The 18,937-nt window shown below is 32.7% G+C and overlaps 1 protein-coding gene across 2 annotated transcripts in view; it reads right to left on the bottom strand.

Moving 5' to 3' along the window:
- Positions 1–18,654, bottom strand: part of LOC103576039 (uncharacterized) — a 74,392-nt gene extending 55,738 nt beyond the window's left edge. The window contains exons 1-4 of one of the 2 annotated variants that reach the window (XM_014441143.2): positions 18,066–18,128; positions 16,927–17,029; positions 16,722–16,840; positions 16,382–16,627 (exon numbers count right to left, since the gene is read on the bottom strand). In XM_014441143.2, the coding sequence (XP_014296629.1) occupies positions 16,382–16,627; positions 16,722–16,741 (266 nt within the window). In that variant the 5' untranslated portion in view covers positions 16,742–16,840; positions 16,927–17,029; positions 18,066–18,128. Of the gene's footprint in view, positions 1–16,381; positions 16,628–16,721; positions 16,841–16,926; positions 17,030–18,065 lie in introns of both variants that reach the window. The other variant, XM_014441142.2, reaches the window with a different exon arrangement.
- Between the last annotated feature and the right edge of the window lie 283 nt (positions 18,655–18,937).

The raw sequence follows: 18,937 nt of genomic DNA, 5'->3' as shown, positions 1-18,937 counted from the left end.
GTGGATACTCAGTGGGTCCACCAACTGATCGGAAGTATTCGACCACCCACTTACTCTACATGGATGATCTGAAGGTGTATGAAATCGAGTTAGTAGATGGGAGCGTCATTGACCATCTTGACGCCGGAGAGTCGTACAAATATCTAGGGATTGACAGGAGTCCTATGCAGAATGTCTCGAAAATCAAAACGACTCTCTGCAGCGAGTATGTGCGGAGACTCCGGAAATCTGGTCATCAGAACTTTCCGGGAAAAACAAAGTCTCTGCAACAAACATGCTTGCCGTCCCGGTACTTCTGTACTCTTTCAGTGTCCTTAAATGGGCCCGAAAAGAACTCAGAGACCTCGATATCAAGACACGCAAAGTCATGAATATGCATCGAAGCATGCACCCTAAATCCTCAGTCACCAAATTATACCTTTCCCGGAACATCGGAGGGAGAGGTTTACATAGCTTGGAGTGTCTACACGATCGTTTGGTTTTCGGTATAACATACGAGATTGTTAATTTCACTGCAAATGAAGACGACTTCCTTATGCGAATTGTTCATAGTCATGAGAATAGACATAAGGGAGCGTTTTTATATAAGGCAGCAATTTACGCGGCAAAATCCCTCGGTCTTGGAAGAGTAAACCCTCTTATTGACCTCCCTAAGCAGGAGTTTAAGAGGGTCATCAGCAATGCTGAGCAACAAAAACTGCTCAGCACACACATGGACAAGCCCATGCACAGCGTATTCTTTAAACACGTACTTGAACATGGCTTGTCCGAGCAGCTGACGTTTTCCTTCCTTAAGTCAGCTGGCCTGATGTCCGAGACTGAGGGATATATTTTTGCCTGCCAAGATGGTGTTATTAACACTCTCGAATACCGTGCTAAAGTACTCCAGGTGCAGCTACCCGACACTTTGTGTAGGGTTTGTAAACAGCATCCAGAGACGCTTATGCATCTTTGGTCAGCATGTCCTGTGTTGGCAAGAAATGCATACGTCCAGCGTCATAATGTACTTTATTACCATCTTAGACATACGCACGGAATCGATAAAACACCAGTGCTGCCTTATTTGCCAGGAGATATTCCGCAAGTTGTTGAGAATGACGGTTGCCGTATTTATTGAAACGTGCCATTCGCAACAACGCGGAAAATCGACCATAATAAACCTGATATTGTGCTCTTCGATAAAACCGCTCGTAAATTTATGTTATTGAGTTTTCAGCTCCGGCTGAATATAACATCACGGTTAAAGAGGAGCACAAACACGAAATATATCAGGATATCCTGTTTGAAATTGGCAAACTTTACCTAGACTATCGTGTCAAGCTTGTCGTACTTATTGTTGGCGTCCTAGGAGGGATGAAACAGACTTTTGTGTCTGCGTTGGCTAGAATCCCAACTTGTTTATCGCAAGTTGAGTTTTTGGCATCGCGGATGCAAAAGGCTGTCATACTCGGATCTCTCCGTCTCCTAAGGCAACAAAACTTGGCCTGCTGCGCATGCTGATCATCTTGTTGATGAAGCATCGCAGTAGTAATGATTTGGCGCTCAGGTGAGGCCCTCGGTAGAGTCGGACACTACCAGGAATAACCCCCTGAGCATTAAACAAAAAAAGAAATAATAATAATAATAATAAGAAAGAAACGTAAGTGTTTCGTGGGTGGGTGTACCGACTACTTAGCTGCTAACTGTCCATCACACGAAAAAAATGTAAGTCGAGCTAGTGTGGCTGAAGAGAATTACCTCATCGAGCAGATTGAAGAAGCTAGGAGCGTATCCATTAAAGACAAATGGTGTCTAGATAGCGAGTGCTCAGCTCACATGTGCGCCAATGAAGGTACTATGACAAACATTCAGGAATGTTAGGGCATCGACCCTAAATATGGCGAACATGACATTAAAAAAAGTAAGTGCTAGAAGCAACATAAAAATAAATGCCTCCACTGGTGAAGATGTCGTGCAGGTAAATCTAAACAATACTTTACTTGTTAAAAACTTTCGTACGAATTTAATCTCTGTATCAAAAATTACCAACAATGGTCGGGATGTAATTTTTAGAAAAAATGAGGCCATAGTACAGGATGAAAACGGGAACATGAAGATGATCGCGGACCGGATTGGCAACTTATACTATTTACGGGAACTTAACGAGCAAGCAAATACCGCCGTCACAGTTGAGAAGCGCGATGGAGTTATAGACCTATGGCATCGGCGACTAGAGTACCTGCATATGAATGCAATCAAAAGTCTATCAAGAGGTCTGGCTTTAGGTATGACACCAATTACAACGAGCGCTGAGTCGTCATGTGACGTATGTCACAAAGGGAAATTGACAGCCAAACAGTTCAATCGTCGCGAAGAAAGAAGCAACAAACTGTTGAAGATAGTTCACTCTGACGTCTGTGAACCTTCTACACGGAAAAAAACCCTAATTAAATTTACTATAATAATATCGTAATTTGTCCTATTGATTATTGTAATGGTGGACTAAACTTTCAAAATTATAATTTTTACGATGTAGCGTTGGAAATTTCATTCAAGAAATAATACTTCAGACAAATAATACCAAGTCTTAAGCTCTTTAATATAAATTACGATGTAAATATCGTAAAATTTAAAGAAAAATTAGAAATAAAATAATAAAATAAGAATCGTTCGGACTTTGGATTCGAGCCCAAGTCCTTTCGAATGCGAAGTGTCCGACGCCTTGGACCACTCGGCCACCGAAGAGTCTACACTTTAGATAGTTTTTAACGTCCATATAAACGATTTGAATAAACAGTCATAAGTTATGAGAACGTCTCTTGCGCAAGATGCAGTTAATATTTAACAATTACGATACAACATCGTAATTTTTATAGCTTGCATCGTATTATAAGAGAGGCAGCACTGTAATATTTATTTTATTCAACAGTACATAGAAAGATAAATATAGGAATAAATATAGTTTTTGAATTGTAATTTTTATTTCTTTTTTTTTTTACGATGTTAACATTGTAATTTTTGAAGTAATTTTTAATCTTAAAAGTTTTTGTTAAAATTACAATGTTTAATAGTAAAAAATATAACCCACATAGTAAATTTTGAAATAAGATATTTTAAAATTGGAGTTAATAAAAGTCTAGTCCACGATTACGATATTAACATCGTAAATTTTGCTAGAATTTTCTTTCCGTGTAAAGTAAGGTCGGAAGATAAGTCAAGATATTTTGTAACTTTCGTAGACGATTATAGCAGCTGGTGTCAACTATTTTTCTTGATGAGTAAGGCCCTAGTACGTGAAGCATTTATACAGTTGCTACGTTTTGGGAAATTACCCAATATTAATTAAAAATAAAAATAATTTTTAATTATTAAATTAGACCCCCGCTGGGCCCTGGTTGTCAATTATTTTATTAATTATTAATTTTATTTATTTTTCACGATTTCAAAATGTATTTCCCGACCCGGTCTCCGTATTGTTTGAGAGGATGCGGGATCTGGCTAATCCTGGTCAGCCGATGGCAGCACCCAGGATTGGATTAATTATTAGGTCGCCGGTGTTAGCGTTCCTAATAATTGGACAGGAGGTGAGGAGCGCTAGTATCGGCATTCCTCAATGTACGGTTGAAATCTTAGGATACCAATGGCACCCCAAAACAAAGGGTTAATCGATTTAAAATTAATTGGGGAGTTTATTAATTATATGGAGAGCAGAGGTTTGAGCTCTATGAGCTCTTTTCCAAGACTGACTATTTTGTAATTATGAAAATACAATAAAGCCAACAGAGTTGACAAAATGTTGACGCTGCATCTCAGGCTCCCTGTGAGAGAATCGTCGTAGCCCGGGTTTCATGCATCGTCATCTATTTTGACAACCCGCGAGCCACGGCGACTCTCTTATCGTAACCGATTCCGTTGCATTGCATAAAATTAATTTATTAAAAATAATTATTTTAATTTAATCAATAAAATATTACGGGAACGTAACACAGTATAAAAACGCAATTGAAAAACAAACAGGATTCAAAATATAAAGATTGCAGCCTGATAACGGGCGCGAATACTGCAACTTCGCATTCGATATAAATACCTAGAAGATGAAGGCATACTGAGGTGCTTGACGATACCGCATACGCCTCGGCAGAATGGAGTTGCTAAACGTATGAATAGAACGCTAATTGACATGGCAAGGTGTCTGCTTATACAGTCAGATTTACCAACTTCACTCTGGACCGAGGTAGTCGCAACGGCGTGTTATCTGCGCAATCGCAGTCCCAGTCGAAGCCACGACACTAAAACTGCGTACGAGTTGATGCATCAAAAATTGCCAGACTTGAGACACATAAGAGTTTTCGGCGCAACAATACTTGTGCTGAACAAATCGCCAAAAAGAGCCAAGTTGCAGGACAGGTCAATTGAGGGACGGCTTGTGGGATATTCTACTACGGCGAAGGCATTCAGAGTTCGACTTAACACAGGAAAAATAATCGTAACACGAGATGCAGCCATAAACGAGGACTACGTGCTCAATAATTCCCAAAATGGACCAGTAGGAATTGAATACAACACCCCAAGTGCTGAGAACGAACTAACAAGACATTTTGAACCAGTGGCAGACTGAGATGAGTGCTCCGAAGATCAAGCGCAGAAACGTGGGGGAGGAAGGCCACGCATACAGAAGACCGGACAGCGCGGAAGGCTCAAGACGCAGTATCGTTTCATCAGCGTGTCCAGCAGGGCCTCAAGCTGTGCTTTAAGTCGCACTGAATAACCAGCTAGAGATGAAAACCAGGCCCCAGGTGACACTCAGGAGCCTAGCAACTACGTTGAAGATGCCAACGACGAAATTTTGGAACTCGATTATGAAAATAACCGCGGAACAAAACGGACACTAGAAACTTCCCTAATTCAAATCGATAAGAAAGCGAGAAATGGAACCGAACGATAACTGTGACTTGGTGGAAAGTAAGGAATTAGCTAATCTCGCTGAAGAGTTCGCATTTTCAGCAGATGCGCAACTACAGGAAGCAATTGCTGGACCTGATGCAGCGCAATAGAGACGTGCAATAGTTGATGAGGTGCATGCGCACCTAGAACATAGGACCTGGTCATTGGTAAAGCGACCGGAGCGAGGGAGAGTCATCGACTCCAAAACCATACTAAAAAATAAAGTTAACGCTAATAGGACTATAGAATGCAGCAAAGCTCGCATCGTAGCGAGGGGTTTCACACAGTGGCCTCGTTTTGACTTCGATGAGACGTTTGCACCGGTGGCACGCTTGGAGTCAATCAGGATTAGTGATGTAAAGCTAAGCATGTGCTCGTCAAATGCTCGTCAATTGCTCGTCATTTGACGTCAATTGACCAACTAAAAAAAATGACCACCGGTCATTTTTTTAATTTAATGTCGATTCCCGCGAAATGAGAATAAAAAATCTGGGCGTCGGTTGACCCTGCGGGCCAGCCCCAAAACTTCCCGCTGTTTTCGACTTCAAAGAGCTCGAAAACATTAGTGTAGATATATTTTCGAGCTCTTCGAGCTCGAAAATGCTATCACATGCAATTGTTTTTTTACGATCTTTTCAAGCTCTAACAAGTTACCTGTTATGCTGAAGTTTGAAAATTTAAGAATCGAAAATCATCAATGAAGCGGTTTTTAAAATTTAGTTCCTGATTATGTTCAGTAAAATAAGTGTATTGAGGCAGAAATCAATGTCAGGGATCAAAATAAAGATTTAAATAAGTTTTGACTCATGTAAGAAACATAAAATATGAAATATCCGATAAAAATATTAAAAACTACGTTTTATCGATTTTTTTTGTTGATAATATGATTTAAACTAAAAACCAAGTTCGATGACATTATATCATCAAAAGAAACCATAAAAAAGATGAGTTGGTATGATATCAGGCACATAAGTCAAGAAACATTGTTGATTGAACTGGAGAATTATTCATCGTTAAATTTAGTTTATCACCTAAGAAATCTACCAATGGTCGAGATTCTGATATTGCAGTTGTTCGCTGTGTAAACAAACACGATCAAACATTGATTATAGTTGTTCTTTACATTTCTCCCAATAAAACTGTATCGAATATCATAAAATTTATTCATCAGCAATTACTTCACTTCACTAATGAAGGTTCAAGTCTTTTAAATACTAATTACCATGAGATACCATTAATTCTTGCTGGAGATTTCAATGTTAATTTTCGTTCAGAAGAATCTCGACCATTGATTGATTTCTTAGGTGATAAACTAAATTTAACGATGAATAATTCTCCAGTTCCAAATTTACAGAGTAGAATTTATGTTTCTCATTTCAGTTATCATAAACCAATCATAACATATTTGAAGTATGATACACGGAAAGAAATTTTCTTTAAAAATTACCGTTCAATTCACTGTAATCGTGGGACATAATGCAGTGCTTTTATTGATTACCATTTTTGAAATAAAAATTAGGGGAAAATTTATTTATTCAGTGGTAGACTTCATAAAACTTACCGAAAACCGAATAAAACTTACAGTAGACTACGGTAAAATTTGTTGAAAAAAAGTGAAAAATTATCTGACTTACCGATGTCATGTCCAGGAATTTTTAATTACTTTTATTCAAACTTTTAATAATTATTACGGTAACGCGTTTGGAAGACGCCCGGACTAACTAATGTATTTTTTCAATTGAGCAAGAATACTCAATTGTTTTAATTGTTTGTTTTAGGACTTGTTTCGATTGCAAGTCTTACTCTCTCACTATCTCTTTTCTTTGAATTGAGATATGTTTGTGGGGTATTTTATGGATAAACATAGATTATTAAATTAATTAATTAGCAAAACTTTCCCCAGGATGGCTGTGATAATGCATTAAGTAGGAAATAGATATCTCAGAAAATCAAAATCAAGACTTATTACTTCGCTGATATCAATTAGTGTCGTTTTCCCTACCTCCTTCTGTACTACCTGAAGCCGCCGGCGAGTCAGAAGTCCTGCGACCTTGAATCCGGAAGTCCACTTGGATCAGGGCAGACTTGACCTGGCGAATCTCTGCTTCTCTCTTCTCTTTAGTAAACTTCTTCTATTCTTTTATTTATTTAAGTTAAAAAAAAATTGAATTTTCCAAATGGATAACGGAGAAAATTCTCACTTGTTCAAAATTTTTGGTTTTATTTATTTTTACTTTCTTTTGTTTATAAACTGATACACATATGAACTTAAACTATTCGACGTTTTTTTTTATAGGATTACACAAGGTAAACACTTACGAAAATAATCAAAAACACCAACACTTTTTTTTTATATTTATTATTTATTAACCCAACTACACAAATACGCGTATAACTACACAATGATTTTATATATTCAACGACTACACCCAAAACTACGATTTAACCAGAGCAACTATAACTTTTATTTTCTTTTGCGTTAATAATTAAAATATTTTTTTTTTTTCTTATGAATATTTAATCAATTATAAGTAAGGATACCACTATACCTAAGAATTGACTCTTCACTGAAAACTTCGAAATCAGTTCCGATCGGAAAGCAAGCCTGTGCGCGGTAGAGTGATTCTTAAATCTTTTCTTAAGACCCTGCAACCATGGGGACCGGTCCTAGGTAGGGGTTCTTTTTGGTGAATTGCATCGCACGAGATGTACCGTTGACACGATTCAATATACATCAACGCTAATTGTGGGTGTATCACGCATCATACTAACTTAAAAGAATTACGTGGGGAAATGAGGAAGATCTAGAGAATGAGAGACCAAAGAAACTTGGCGCTGATATGTATATATTTATATATATGCATAAAATTTTTAAATTATTATTTTTAACTTCCCGCTAAGAAAATCGACGATTTTCAAAAATTTCAGGAAGTCATTGTTTTCACCCCGATTTTCGAAAATCGATGTCGACGTTTTGAGGTCCTAGGAAGATATTCTGACTATTTTCAGAATGATGTCCGAGTGTGTGTGTGTGTGTGTGTGTGTGTGTGTGTGTGTGTGTGTGTGTGTGTGTGTGTGTGTGTGTGTGTGTGTGTGTGTGTGTGTGTGTGTGTGTGTGTGTGTGTGTGTGTGTGTGTGTGTGTGTGTAAACTCTTTGTAACTTTTGAACTAATGAATCGATTTGGATGGCTGAGGTGGCAATCGAAAGAGCTTGTTGGCCATCAACTTTCCTAAAAATTTCAGATTATTTGATCAAATAGACTCGAAAATATTTGCGAATTACGAAAAAAAAAAAATTTTTTTGTTAGTTTTTTATTGATTTCTCAAAAACGACTTATACGATCGACTTCAAAATCTAATCAGCTCTAGTACTCAATAAAACGCGTCGATTGCCACCTCAAACATCAAAATCGGATAATTCGTTCGAGAGTTATCGCGGGAGAAAGAAATGGTGAAAAACGGTTTTTTCTAAATATTTTCGAAACGACTGACGCGATCGATTTCAAATTTTAATCAGCTCTAGAATTCAATAAAACGCGCCGATTGCCACGTCAACTATCAAAATCGATTGATTAATTCAAAAGATATCGGCGAAGGTTAAAAAAAGAACATTTTATGTTATTTTTTCCGGATAAATCATAATATAACGTACTAAAATGTGCCTGATATCATACCAACTCATCTTTTTTATGGTTTCTTTTAATCATATAATGTCATCGAACTTGGTTTTCAGTTTAAATCATATTATCAACAAAAAAATCGATAAAACGTAGTTTTTAATATTTTTATCGGATATTTCATATTTTATTGTTTCTTACATGAGTCAGAACTTATTTAAATCTCGATTTTGATCCCTGACATTGATTTCTGCCTCAATACACTCATTTTACTAAACATAATCAGGAACTAAATTTTAAAAACCGCTTCATTGATGATTCTCGATTCTTAAATTTTCAAACTTCAGCATAACAGGTAACTTGTTAGAGCTTGAAAAGATCTTAAAAAAACAATTGCATGTGATAGCATTTTCGAGCTCGACGAGCTCGAAAATATATCTACACTAATGTTTTCAAGCTCTTTGAGATCGAAAACAGCGGGAAGTTTTGGGGCTAGCCCGCAGGATCAACCGACGCCCAGATTTTTTTTTTTTTTCCAAAGTCGGACTTAACACCGACAAATTATTAGGTCGTGTTATTCGTCCCACGATTACAGTGAATTTAACGGTAATTTTTAAAGGAAATTACTTTCCGTGTAGTAATCAAAATATTGTTTTAAAATGTGTAGTGGTCAACATTAATATAAATGTATATATTACTATTAGAGTTACATCGTCAATAAATGGTTTTTTAAAGTCTCATATGATGTATTTATTTTTAACTTAATCGCCATCTCGTCCAATATCAAAAAAGTTTTACTTCAATCGCGTGTGAATGTTACACGCACTGTCGTTTTTTTATTATTATTTGTTTACTATTATTAAATTGAATATTTTTTATTAATTATTTTTTTTTTCAAAAGCATTTGATTGATTTATTTATGAACTATTTATTGACAAAATCAAAAATATTTAAAAACTGGATGGTACAGAAACGGGACGTCATATTGCCGTAACCGACTTCCGTTGTATTGTCATCTAGTTACCTCCTAGTCGCGCCTAAAGAAGTTTTACTTCAAAAAAATTTTTTTTTTCTCGGAACCAGGCTCAAAAGTTTCGTTTAGATGCCACAATAGGCCTCGGAAAATATGAGCCCTTATTGTTAATATTAAGGTTGTCCACCTCGCACTTTTCGATTTCTCATAAGAATAACACAGGAAAAGAGTTTTTTTTTGTTTTGATTTTTGTACCTAATGAACCATAAATTGCTCTGCAATTTCCATCGAAAATTTTTATAGAGAATTGAACGCTCTACAAAAAAGTTCTGATATCATTTTTTGATTAATCAACTCATTCAAAAGTTATTCAAGGTCAAAGTTAAATTCATTATCAATTTAGCCGTTTTTCTGAATGATTTGGCAAAAATATTGTTTTTAGAAAAAATGTTCCCCAAATATTTTATAAAATACTAATTAGACTTCTGAAGATAGTTAACCAATATTTTTCGGTATATGATAATGATGGATGAAGTACTTAAAACAATTTATTAATGACAGTTAGCTCTATAGATATTGGTAATCAGTTACTTTAAAATTGTCATTTCAAAATCGATAATCAGACGGCGCTTTAATAAACGTCTTGTTTACATAAGTTGTGGAAACTTGTGAGCAATTAGTGAATATTCATAATTTTCAAGTTTAAATTTTCTTTGTAAATTATATGATAGCATTGAAAATAAATAAATTGATCAATATTATTGGTGATCCAATGGAGGATTTCGTTGAACGTAAACTTCCCTCAACAAAAGAGGTTATTGCGGTATTTTTTTATCATAAAAATATTCTCAAAGTAAATTATAGAGGAAGTCTTCAAAAAATCATTATATATAATAAAACTAAGTTGATAAAATGTGCCTGCCGATAAAACTCAAAAAGGAGTCCCAGCACGATAAAGGGACTTATATAGTATGATAGCCCTTTATTCCCCCTCGAACAAGAAAGTTCCCGTTATAACCTAAAGAGTGTGTCTTTAAAGATATAAGGGCTTTTCCAACCCTTCAACTTGGAAAGTAAGTGTAGTGGCGCCATCTGTTGTCGAATAGTTGAATTTCATTCATTGTACACAATATGGACTTAAAAGAACGATTATTTGGGGCGCGAAATTTAAAATTGCAATTTCAATAAAGTCTTAAATTACATTTGTTACTATAATAAAGTTATTAAATTTTGTGTATTTATACAGCAGTAGCGAACTTATATGATGGAGTTAAAGCGACACCATTCTATAATATAAAAATATTCTAGAGATAAGATTAAAAAAAAAAAATTAATTTTAAGTGATATTCGACATTCAAATATTTTAGAACTTATCAAATCGTTTTCGAAATTTTTAGAACAGTCCAGAAAATTACATACATTAATAAGTACATTACCAAAAAAAAACCCAGCGAAGCGGGTGTTCGCATGTAGTAATTAATAAACTCGAAAAAAAGTGGTCAGAGGCTGGCATCCCAACGTATGGGAAAAAAATATGCGTTAAAAAAATTTTAAAAAATATTAGAAGAAGACAAAAAATTACAAGTCTTTTCAACGAAAACGGTCTGCAATACAGAAAAAAATGACGCAATTTTTCATCAAAAATTAACAAATTTATTCAACATTGCCAAAGTAAATGTCGAAAAATACCTCACTGATGATAAAAAGTTGCTCTTATCAGGTCAGCGATCAAAAAGTAGATTCGATTTGTTTGATAATGTTGTTCGATTGAGATCAGCGGAAAATATTGAAGATGCTATGGACGTAGAGTCTGTTGTTAAGTTCTAGATCAACTGCTATTTCAATTATTCATGTATTACTGTTGCAATATACTTTCAATAATAATTTTTAGATACAAACGAACCTGATGCTAATGTGGCTCTACACGGAAAAAAAAACAGTAACCTTGCTGCGCCAAACACTAATGCAGTCAGTATAGTATATAAAATAGCAAAATTTCTTTCAAAACCGTAAGAATTACTCTAACGGCAGCAATGGTTACTGTCTCCGACTACAGTCAGCAGTATTGTGCACATTACGGGGATAGCAGTAGTAGTTACTCTACAAACATCAATTGTTTACCTCTCGGAGAGTAACTATCACTCTTTATACTCGTCTCTTTGCGGTACAACAGAGTTATGAGTAGTTGATACTTCACTTTTGTGACTAATGCCGGGCGCAATAACCAGTCATATCACAAACCAGAATCACAATCGCACTGCGCAGGCTTCACAGTAGCATGGCGCATGCTTTACCAGAAAATAATATGAAATTAATTTAAAAAGTTATTGAAAGTGTGAGGTTATGTTGCAAAAATAAGAAATATATCAAATACTTATAAGTGTGTTTCTTATTTTTATAATTGAACAATTAAAATAAATAAGTGTCAAAAAATAAGTGCAACATAACCTCACACTTTCAATAACTTTTTAAATTGATTCTGGTTTGTCTGGCGATTGTGATTCTGGTTTGTGATATGACTGGTTATTGCGCCCGGCATTAGTCACAAAAGTGAAGTATCAACTACTCATAACTCTGTTGTACCGCAAAGAGACGAGTATAAAGAGTGATAGTTACTCTCCGAGAGGTAAACAATTGATGTTTGTAGAGTAACTACTACTGCTATCCCCGTAATGTGCACAATACTGCTGACTGCAGTCGGAGACAGTAATTATTGCTGCCGTTAGAGTAATTCTTACGGTTTTGAAAGAAATTTTGCTATTTTGTATACTATACTGACCGCATTAGTGTTCGGCGCAGCAAGGTTACTTTTTTTTCTTCTCCGTGTAGCAACTCAAAAATCTTCATTATTTCAATCTAACCTATCAGCAACAACATTAAGTCATATATCTACTGATGTATCTGATTTTGAAAGCCAACTTAGCCAACCGAAACAAACTCCAAAATTTAATGTAATGACACCTGAACTCTGTGCTGCACGATCGATCACAAGTGGCTCACAGGAATGCCATTTTTATTTTAGCTGCTGCGTACAAAAGTGTAGGAATCAATCTATCAACTCTTAATCTGAGTTACAGTACAATTTACTGAACGCGAATTAAATTTAGGTTAGATATCGCTAAGGATTTGAAATCTGAATTTCACACAGACGACCGTTATGTAGTGCATTGGAACGGGAAAATTCTCAGTGATATCGCAAGTACGAAAACTGTGGACGTTCCAAAAGCTGACGACGGAAGTGCTCTTAAACAAGCTTGTGCTGTTATTAACACTTTGAATCAGTGGAAAGTTGCTTCATGTGTGAAAGCAATGTGTTTTGATACGCCACCTGTAAATACTGGTATGATTCATTGAATTTTTATAAAGTTTGTATAATTGGTTTATCTTTATATCTTTTTGTGATTTAGGTATTTACAAAGGAACTTGTGTTTTAATCGAAAAAGAACTTAGCAGAAAATTAGTATGGCTCCCATGTCGCCATCACATAGTAGAGATTATTTTAAGAGTTTTTGAAGTTTTGGAAGACGACATCGGGTTCTAACGTTCCAATATTTGTTAGATTTAAAAATTACTGGGACAAAGTTGATCAATCCAATTATAAAAGCGGAATTGAGGATGAAACTGTAGCAAATATTTCAATAGAAAAAAAAGCTGAAATTGTTACTTTTATTAACAACTGCCTACGGCTACAAATAGTTTATTACTCTTATTGAGACTTTTAAATCTTTAAATTGCAATTGATTAATTGTTTTTTTTTTTTTTTTTTTTTTTAGATGTCACAGCCTCGAGATGATTATCAAGAACTTTTACTCTTATGTTTAGTGTTCCTCGATAGTTCTTATGAAAAATCATTTTCTTTTAAACGACCTCGTGCAATGCACCATGCAAAAAATTGCAAAACAATGACTTAGAATTTATGAAGAATTTGATTCATTCTAAAAACATTGATCCACCAGTGTTACAACGAGCTTGTCAGAAAATGATTAAACACTTGTAGAATTTAAATGAAGAATTGACCACAATCTCATTATTTGACGATAATGTATCTGTTGATGTAAAGAAAAAATTTTTTGCGGCAATTCAAAATCGGGAAAGTTCTACACCAATGCGTCAAAGGTATGGGATTATGGAGCAAAATCTTGAATCTTTATTGCAAAAAGATTTGAGTGACTTTGTCTCCAAAAATTCGCTAGAACTATTTGAAAAATTCGATTTGCCATGCGATTTTTTGGAGGATGATGTTTCAACATGATGCAGTAATGATTCATATAAGGAATTTTCAGAATATTTCAATACGTTAAAAGTCACTAATGATGTAGCTGAACGATGTGTTGCTTTAATTGAGGAAAACAACAATTACCTCACAAAAGATGAGCAACAACTGCAATATTTATTGCAAGTAGTTCGCGAACATCGGCAGAGATATCCAAATCACAATAAGACAACTCTTCAGCAAGTTCAATTTCATGTAAATCTGTAAAAATCATTTTTAGACAAAAAAAATTCAAATTTATAAGAAGTAATACATTTTTAATTTGTTATAAATTTTAAGCAATTAATTCATAATATTTGTTAGTCATAAATACATATATGTTAAATAAAATCACTTGTCTGTTGGTCTGAATTATGAAAACGCAGAAACACGAATAACTCTTCAGGCCATGAATAAAATTTAACTTATTTTTATGTGCAATCTATTTAAAAATGAATTTTCAATAAAATTACAGAAATCTTTAATGACAAAGGATAATAGTTTTATTTTTTTGAACTCTAAAACCTTAGAAATAAACTTTCAATTCATTTTAAGACCTTGAAACTAATAAAATTAGGAGAATTATAAAAAAAACGGCTAAATTAATAATGAATTTAACTTTGACCTTGAATAACTTTTGAATGAGTTGATTAATCAAAAAATTATGTCAGAACTTTTTGTAGAGCGTTCAATTCTCTACAAAAATATTCGATGAAAATTGCATAGCAATTTATAGTTCATTAGTTACAAAAGTCAGAACAAAAAAAAAATTTTACTTGCATTGTTTAAATAATTGTCATAAACAAATGTATTGTTAATAAGATTTAATAAAATTTTTTTTGGAAAAAAAACACTTGATGAAAATACCGATTTTTGAGAAAAAAATCGTTTCTTAAAAAAATTTTTGTATTGCTAAACAGCGCATTTGCTAATTAACAATTTTGTTTTGTTACTCAATATTAATATTAAGGAACCATTATTTTTTTTAAATCATAATTTATCATGTTCTCTTATATCAGAAAAATTTTTTTTTCATTTATTTATTATTTGTTCATTAAACAAACAATTTGTAATGAACAAATAAATTCTTACGCAATATTGTTTTTTTAATACTAAAAACAATCATGCGTTTTTTTTGTAGAAAAATTTTTTTTTATTTTTTATATAACTTTTTAAATTATTGTACACTTGGACTTGTCGCTACCTTTCTGTTCTTCTTCATTGCTATTAAAATAACTTATTGAAGATACGCCTACAACACCAAGTCTTTTTTATTTTCCATTAATCATTAAACAAATTGAGCTTTGAACCGGAGCTCTACCTCAATTGCTTAATGAATTATGAATAAAAGTAATTTTTATGAATACTTATTGATACATACAAAGAAATTGTTAATTAGCAAATACGCTTTTTAGCAATAAAAAAAAATTTTTAAAAAACGATTTTATTCTTAAAAATCATTATTTTGATTAAGCGTTTATTTCGCAAAAAAAAATTTTATTGAATCTTATTAAAAGGCATTTGTTTATAACAATTATTTAAACAATAAAAGTAAAATTTTTTTTTAAATTATTGTTATGTAACTTTTAGCAATAAAAAAACAAAATCATCAAAAAAATAAATTTTTTTGGTTGCTTTATTTACGATTTTTATTTTTTAATGCTTACATCATTAATAAAAAAGTGAAAAATCGAAAAAAAAAAAATGGCAACTTGTTCTTTTAGGTTTGAGATTTTTTTTTTTTTCGACATTTATTGAAAATTTTATTTTTTGTTTTGTCTTTTTTTTGCATTTGATGAGTAAGGAATGCAAATCTAAAAATGACTTTTATATTATAATTTAATTAATGTCAATTGTTAAAATAAAAGAGTTTTATTACAATTGGGAAATTTTTTTCTATATTCACTTGTAACTTGCAATATCAAAAGATCAAATAATATAAACCGGCACTCTTTGTTCGCAAAAAGGGAATACTATGCCGTAATTAATTTACTTATAAAAATAGTTTTTAGACTCAAATTTTAATAATTCAAGCAATATAATTATTTTTAAAGAATACAATTATGATTATGTGAGGAAATTTTCAGTTAAATGCAAATAACGTACGACTTGTAAGAAATATCGAAAATTTTCAGAGATAAGTTATAGATAATGAAATGGTCTACAAAAAATGTCCTATAAAATTTTCCTATAAAGTTGATGGTTGCATCAAAAAATTAGAAAAATGTAAAAATTTATCATCAATCCAACTTTAACTTTAAATAACTATTGAAGAAATAAAAATATCGAAAAATTGTTAGAGACATTTTTTGTAGAGCATCGAATTTCCCTAAAGAATATCTACTAAACATTTTAAAGTAATATTCCCACCGTAAACAATAACAATTCAAAGTTTAAAAAAAAATTTTCCCATGTTATTTAAACGGGGAATAGAAAATTGCGATGCAGCAGTTGTTAATTTCAATATTAAGAGCTCAAACTCATAATATTGTTTTTTTGTCATTTCCAATAATAATTTCGAAATAATGAAGAGAAAAAAAATTAGTCACTTTTTTTTGAAACAGTAATACATAATATACGGAATATATATTAATATACATTTACACATATACTTACTATAAACCATGGATCACAATTTTATTCTTTTCCATTGGCCACTGAGCTATGACGATTTCCAATTCTTTGTTAATAGTATAGTTACCAAAAAGAACAACTTCAGCAACTTTATGTGCTAATTTTTTTGGTGAAAATATCCACCAATGCAAACGATATTTGTAAAGAGAACCTATTCCTCTTAGATCAAGATTATATGTATATGTGAGAATAAATTGACCACATTGTGTTAGGCCCATAACGATATGTCTTGAATAAACAGAAATTGCAACAACACATTTAGAATGTTACTAAAAATTACACTAATTTTCAGGTATTTACTTTTAAAAGATTTTGTTCATACCCAGCTTGAATGGCAGACATTGGAATGACTTGAAGAAGTGATAAATAACCCCACGATGGTATTGTTTCGAATATTCTGTCTTGTATATCATTTTTATACTGTGATAAGCAGCCTCTAATCTACGAAAAGCATCGCTTATTCATAATTGATTAACTAAATGCTACTCAGATATATATGAAACATAATTGTTATTAAAAATATTGACCTTAATTAAAAATTTGAAATAAAATTTCAATTATATGATATCGAGGATATTTGATTTACAAATCTTACAAACTTAAGAGCTCCCGAGCACTGAAACCAATCTGCTAAAAAGCGTGAAATTTTTGTGGCATACATTTCTATGAATCTATTGATTTGTATATAATAACATGCATGATAATAATTGTTTATGTTCTTTTAAGCAGACAAAATTCTCTAAACCACATGTTTGAACGAAACGTATTTTAAACTAACTTTTCAAATATTGGTGGACTATAGCAACACGTAAATCATCAAAACAATTGATATTAAAAAAAAAAAAAAAAAAAAAATAATCATTAAAAATCTAGTCATTATATGCGAAGATGTTAATAAATAGAAAATTTAAAATAGTAAAAAATAAAATATGGGCTGGAAGAAAACCAAACAGTTGAAAAAAAAAAAATATTTAGACACAAGTGAGTTATGAAAAATAGTAATTTTTTTTTACTATCAATAGTTACAGATTAATTTCATGAATGAAATTTAAATTTTTTGTTGAATGTAGATTATTGACAGCTCAAATGTTGTCGAAATACAACAAGATTTTAAAAATTAATTTGCATTACTTCTCGCATTAATATCAAACTCAGAAGACTATCCGTTTAGAATAAAATAATTAATATCATGTGTTTCATCACACACGAATTGATTAACTTGAATTCGTAGTGCAAAAATTCTTTGAATTTTAACTTTTTTTTTTCAGCGCTCGCGGGTTTTTAACAAACATTTAAGCAAGTATTAAACACCTTGATTAAAAAACGATTCGAAACGATTTGCAATGTTAAATGCCCACAAAAAGGATGCTTTGAAAGTATTCAAAGGATTGAAAAGCATTAAAAAGTATTTAAAATTTTGTTTTTCTAATCATTTCAAATCGTTTCTTTTATAAGAGCAGTTAAGAACAGAGATAATTAAAAATGATGTGCAATTTATTCCTCTGAGAATCACGTAAGTTTATGAAACTATGGTTTTTAACCAATTTTGACTCAAACCGAATTGATTTTGATTTAAATTTTTTTCTTAATCAATACAAAACTAAAGTCGTTTCATAATAGTGTTTGACAAATATTTACTAAGTTATTGGAAACAATAAATTTTTACCTCTCTTGTGATTAATTTTTGTATTAAATGCCTTTTTTTTCTTAAAGTATGAATTCGAGGTTTTCGACCAACTACTACGAATTTAGACTGATGATCAGCTAATATGTCTGAAGGATTATCATCTGAAAACTCACAGGTGATATCAGAAAGATTTGCCATAATTAATTGATATAAAAACAATATTGTTGTAATTTTTCTCCACTATACTAAACAGATCGTGTATAAAACATCAAAAAATTAATAACTACTGAATGTTGTAGTACAGCTACTAAAAGCATTTTCTTTAGATTACAGTCAGACTACTGAGAGCGTGCTCTGTTACAAATAGTAAGGGAGCAGGAATAGTGATTGTTTTCCTCTTTTCTGGACTGACAGCTTTCAGTGCTATGAGCCAGTATCTGCCATAAAATAGGAATCAACTTGATTATAGAAGCGTATATTTTATTGATTAATGAAGCACTGTAATTTATTTATTCAGATTCTGCACTTCTAGGTTAAGTTTAAATATCTATTCACATCTCTACACATGTGTTACAATACAACTTTACTTCAAATTCGTTTATTCAATCCCATCTCCCTCCAAATCGGATTAGCTCTACCTAGTGATGAAGAATGACCGTCATTTGAGTTTTGGTCACAAGACGGTCCGCTAACGGTCTTGTGACCGACGGACCTAAATGACGAGGGTGCCATCTTTTTGTCCTAACAACCAGTTCTTTCGAGTCGAAAAGTATTTCGATTGAATATTATGACCGGTATAGTTAAGAGTCAAATGATGTTAATAATGACTGTATTTATTTCTAGTGGATGTTTGAGACAGATTTGTATTTAGTCAGTTGCATTTAATGTTGTTTCCTTTAAATACAGATGGC

Source organism: Microplitis demolitor, chromosome 1 (assembly GCF_026212275.2).
Source record: "Microplitis demolitor isolate Queensland-Clemson2020A chromosome 1, iyMicDemo2.1a, whole genome shotgun sequence".
In the NCBI taxonomy this organism is placed as follows: domain Eukaryota; kingdom Metazoa; phylum Arthropoda; class Insecta; order Hymenoptera; family Braconidae; genus Microplitis; species Microplitis demolitor.
The sequence above is the reverse complement of the archived record's forward strand: the minus strand, read 5'-3'. Positions and strand labels throughout refer to the sequence as shown.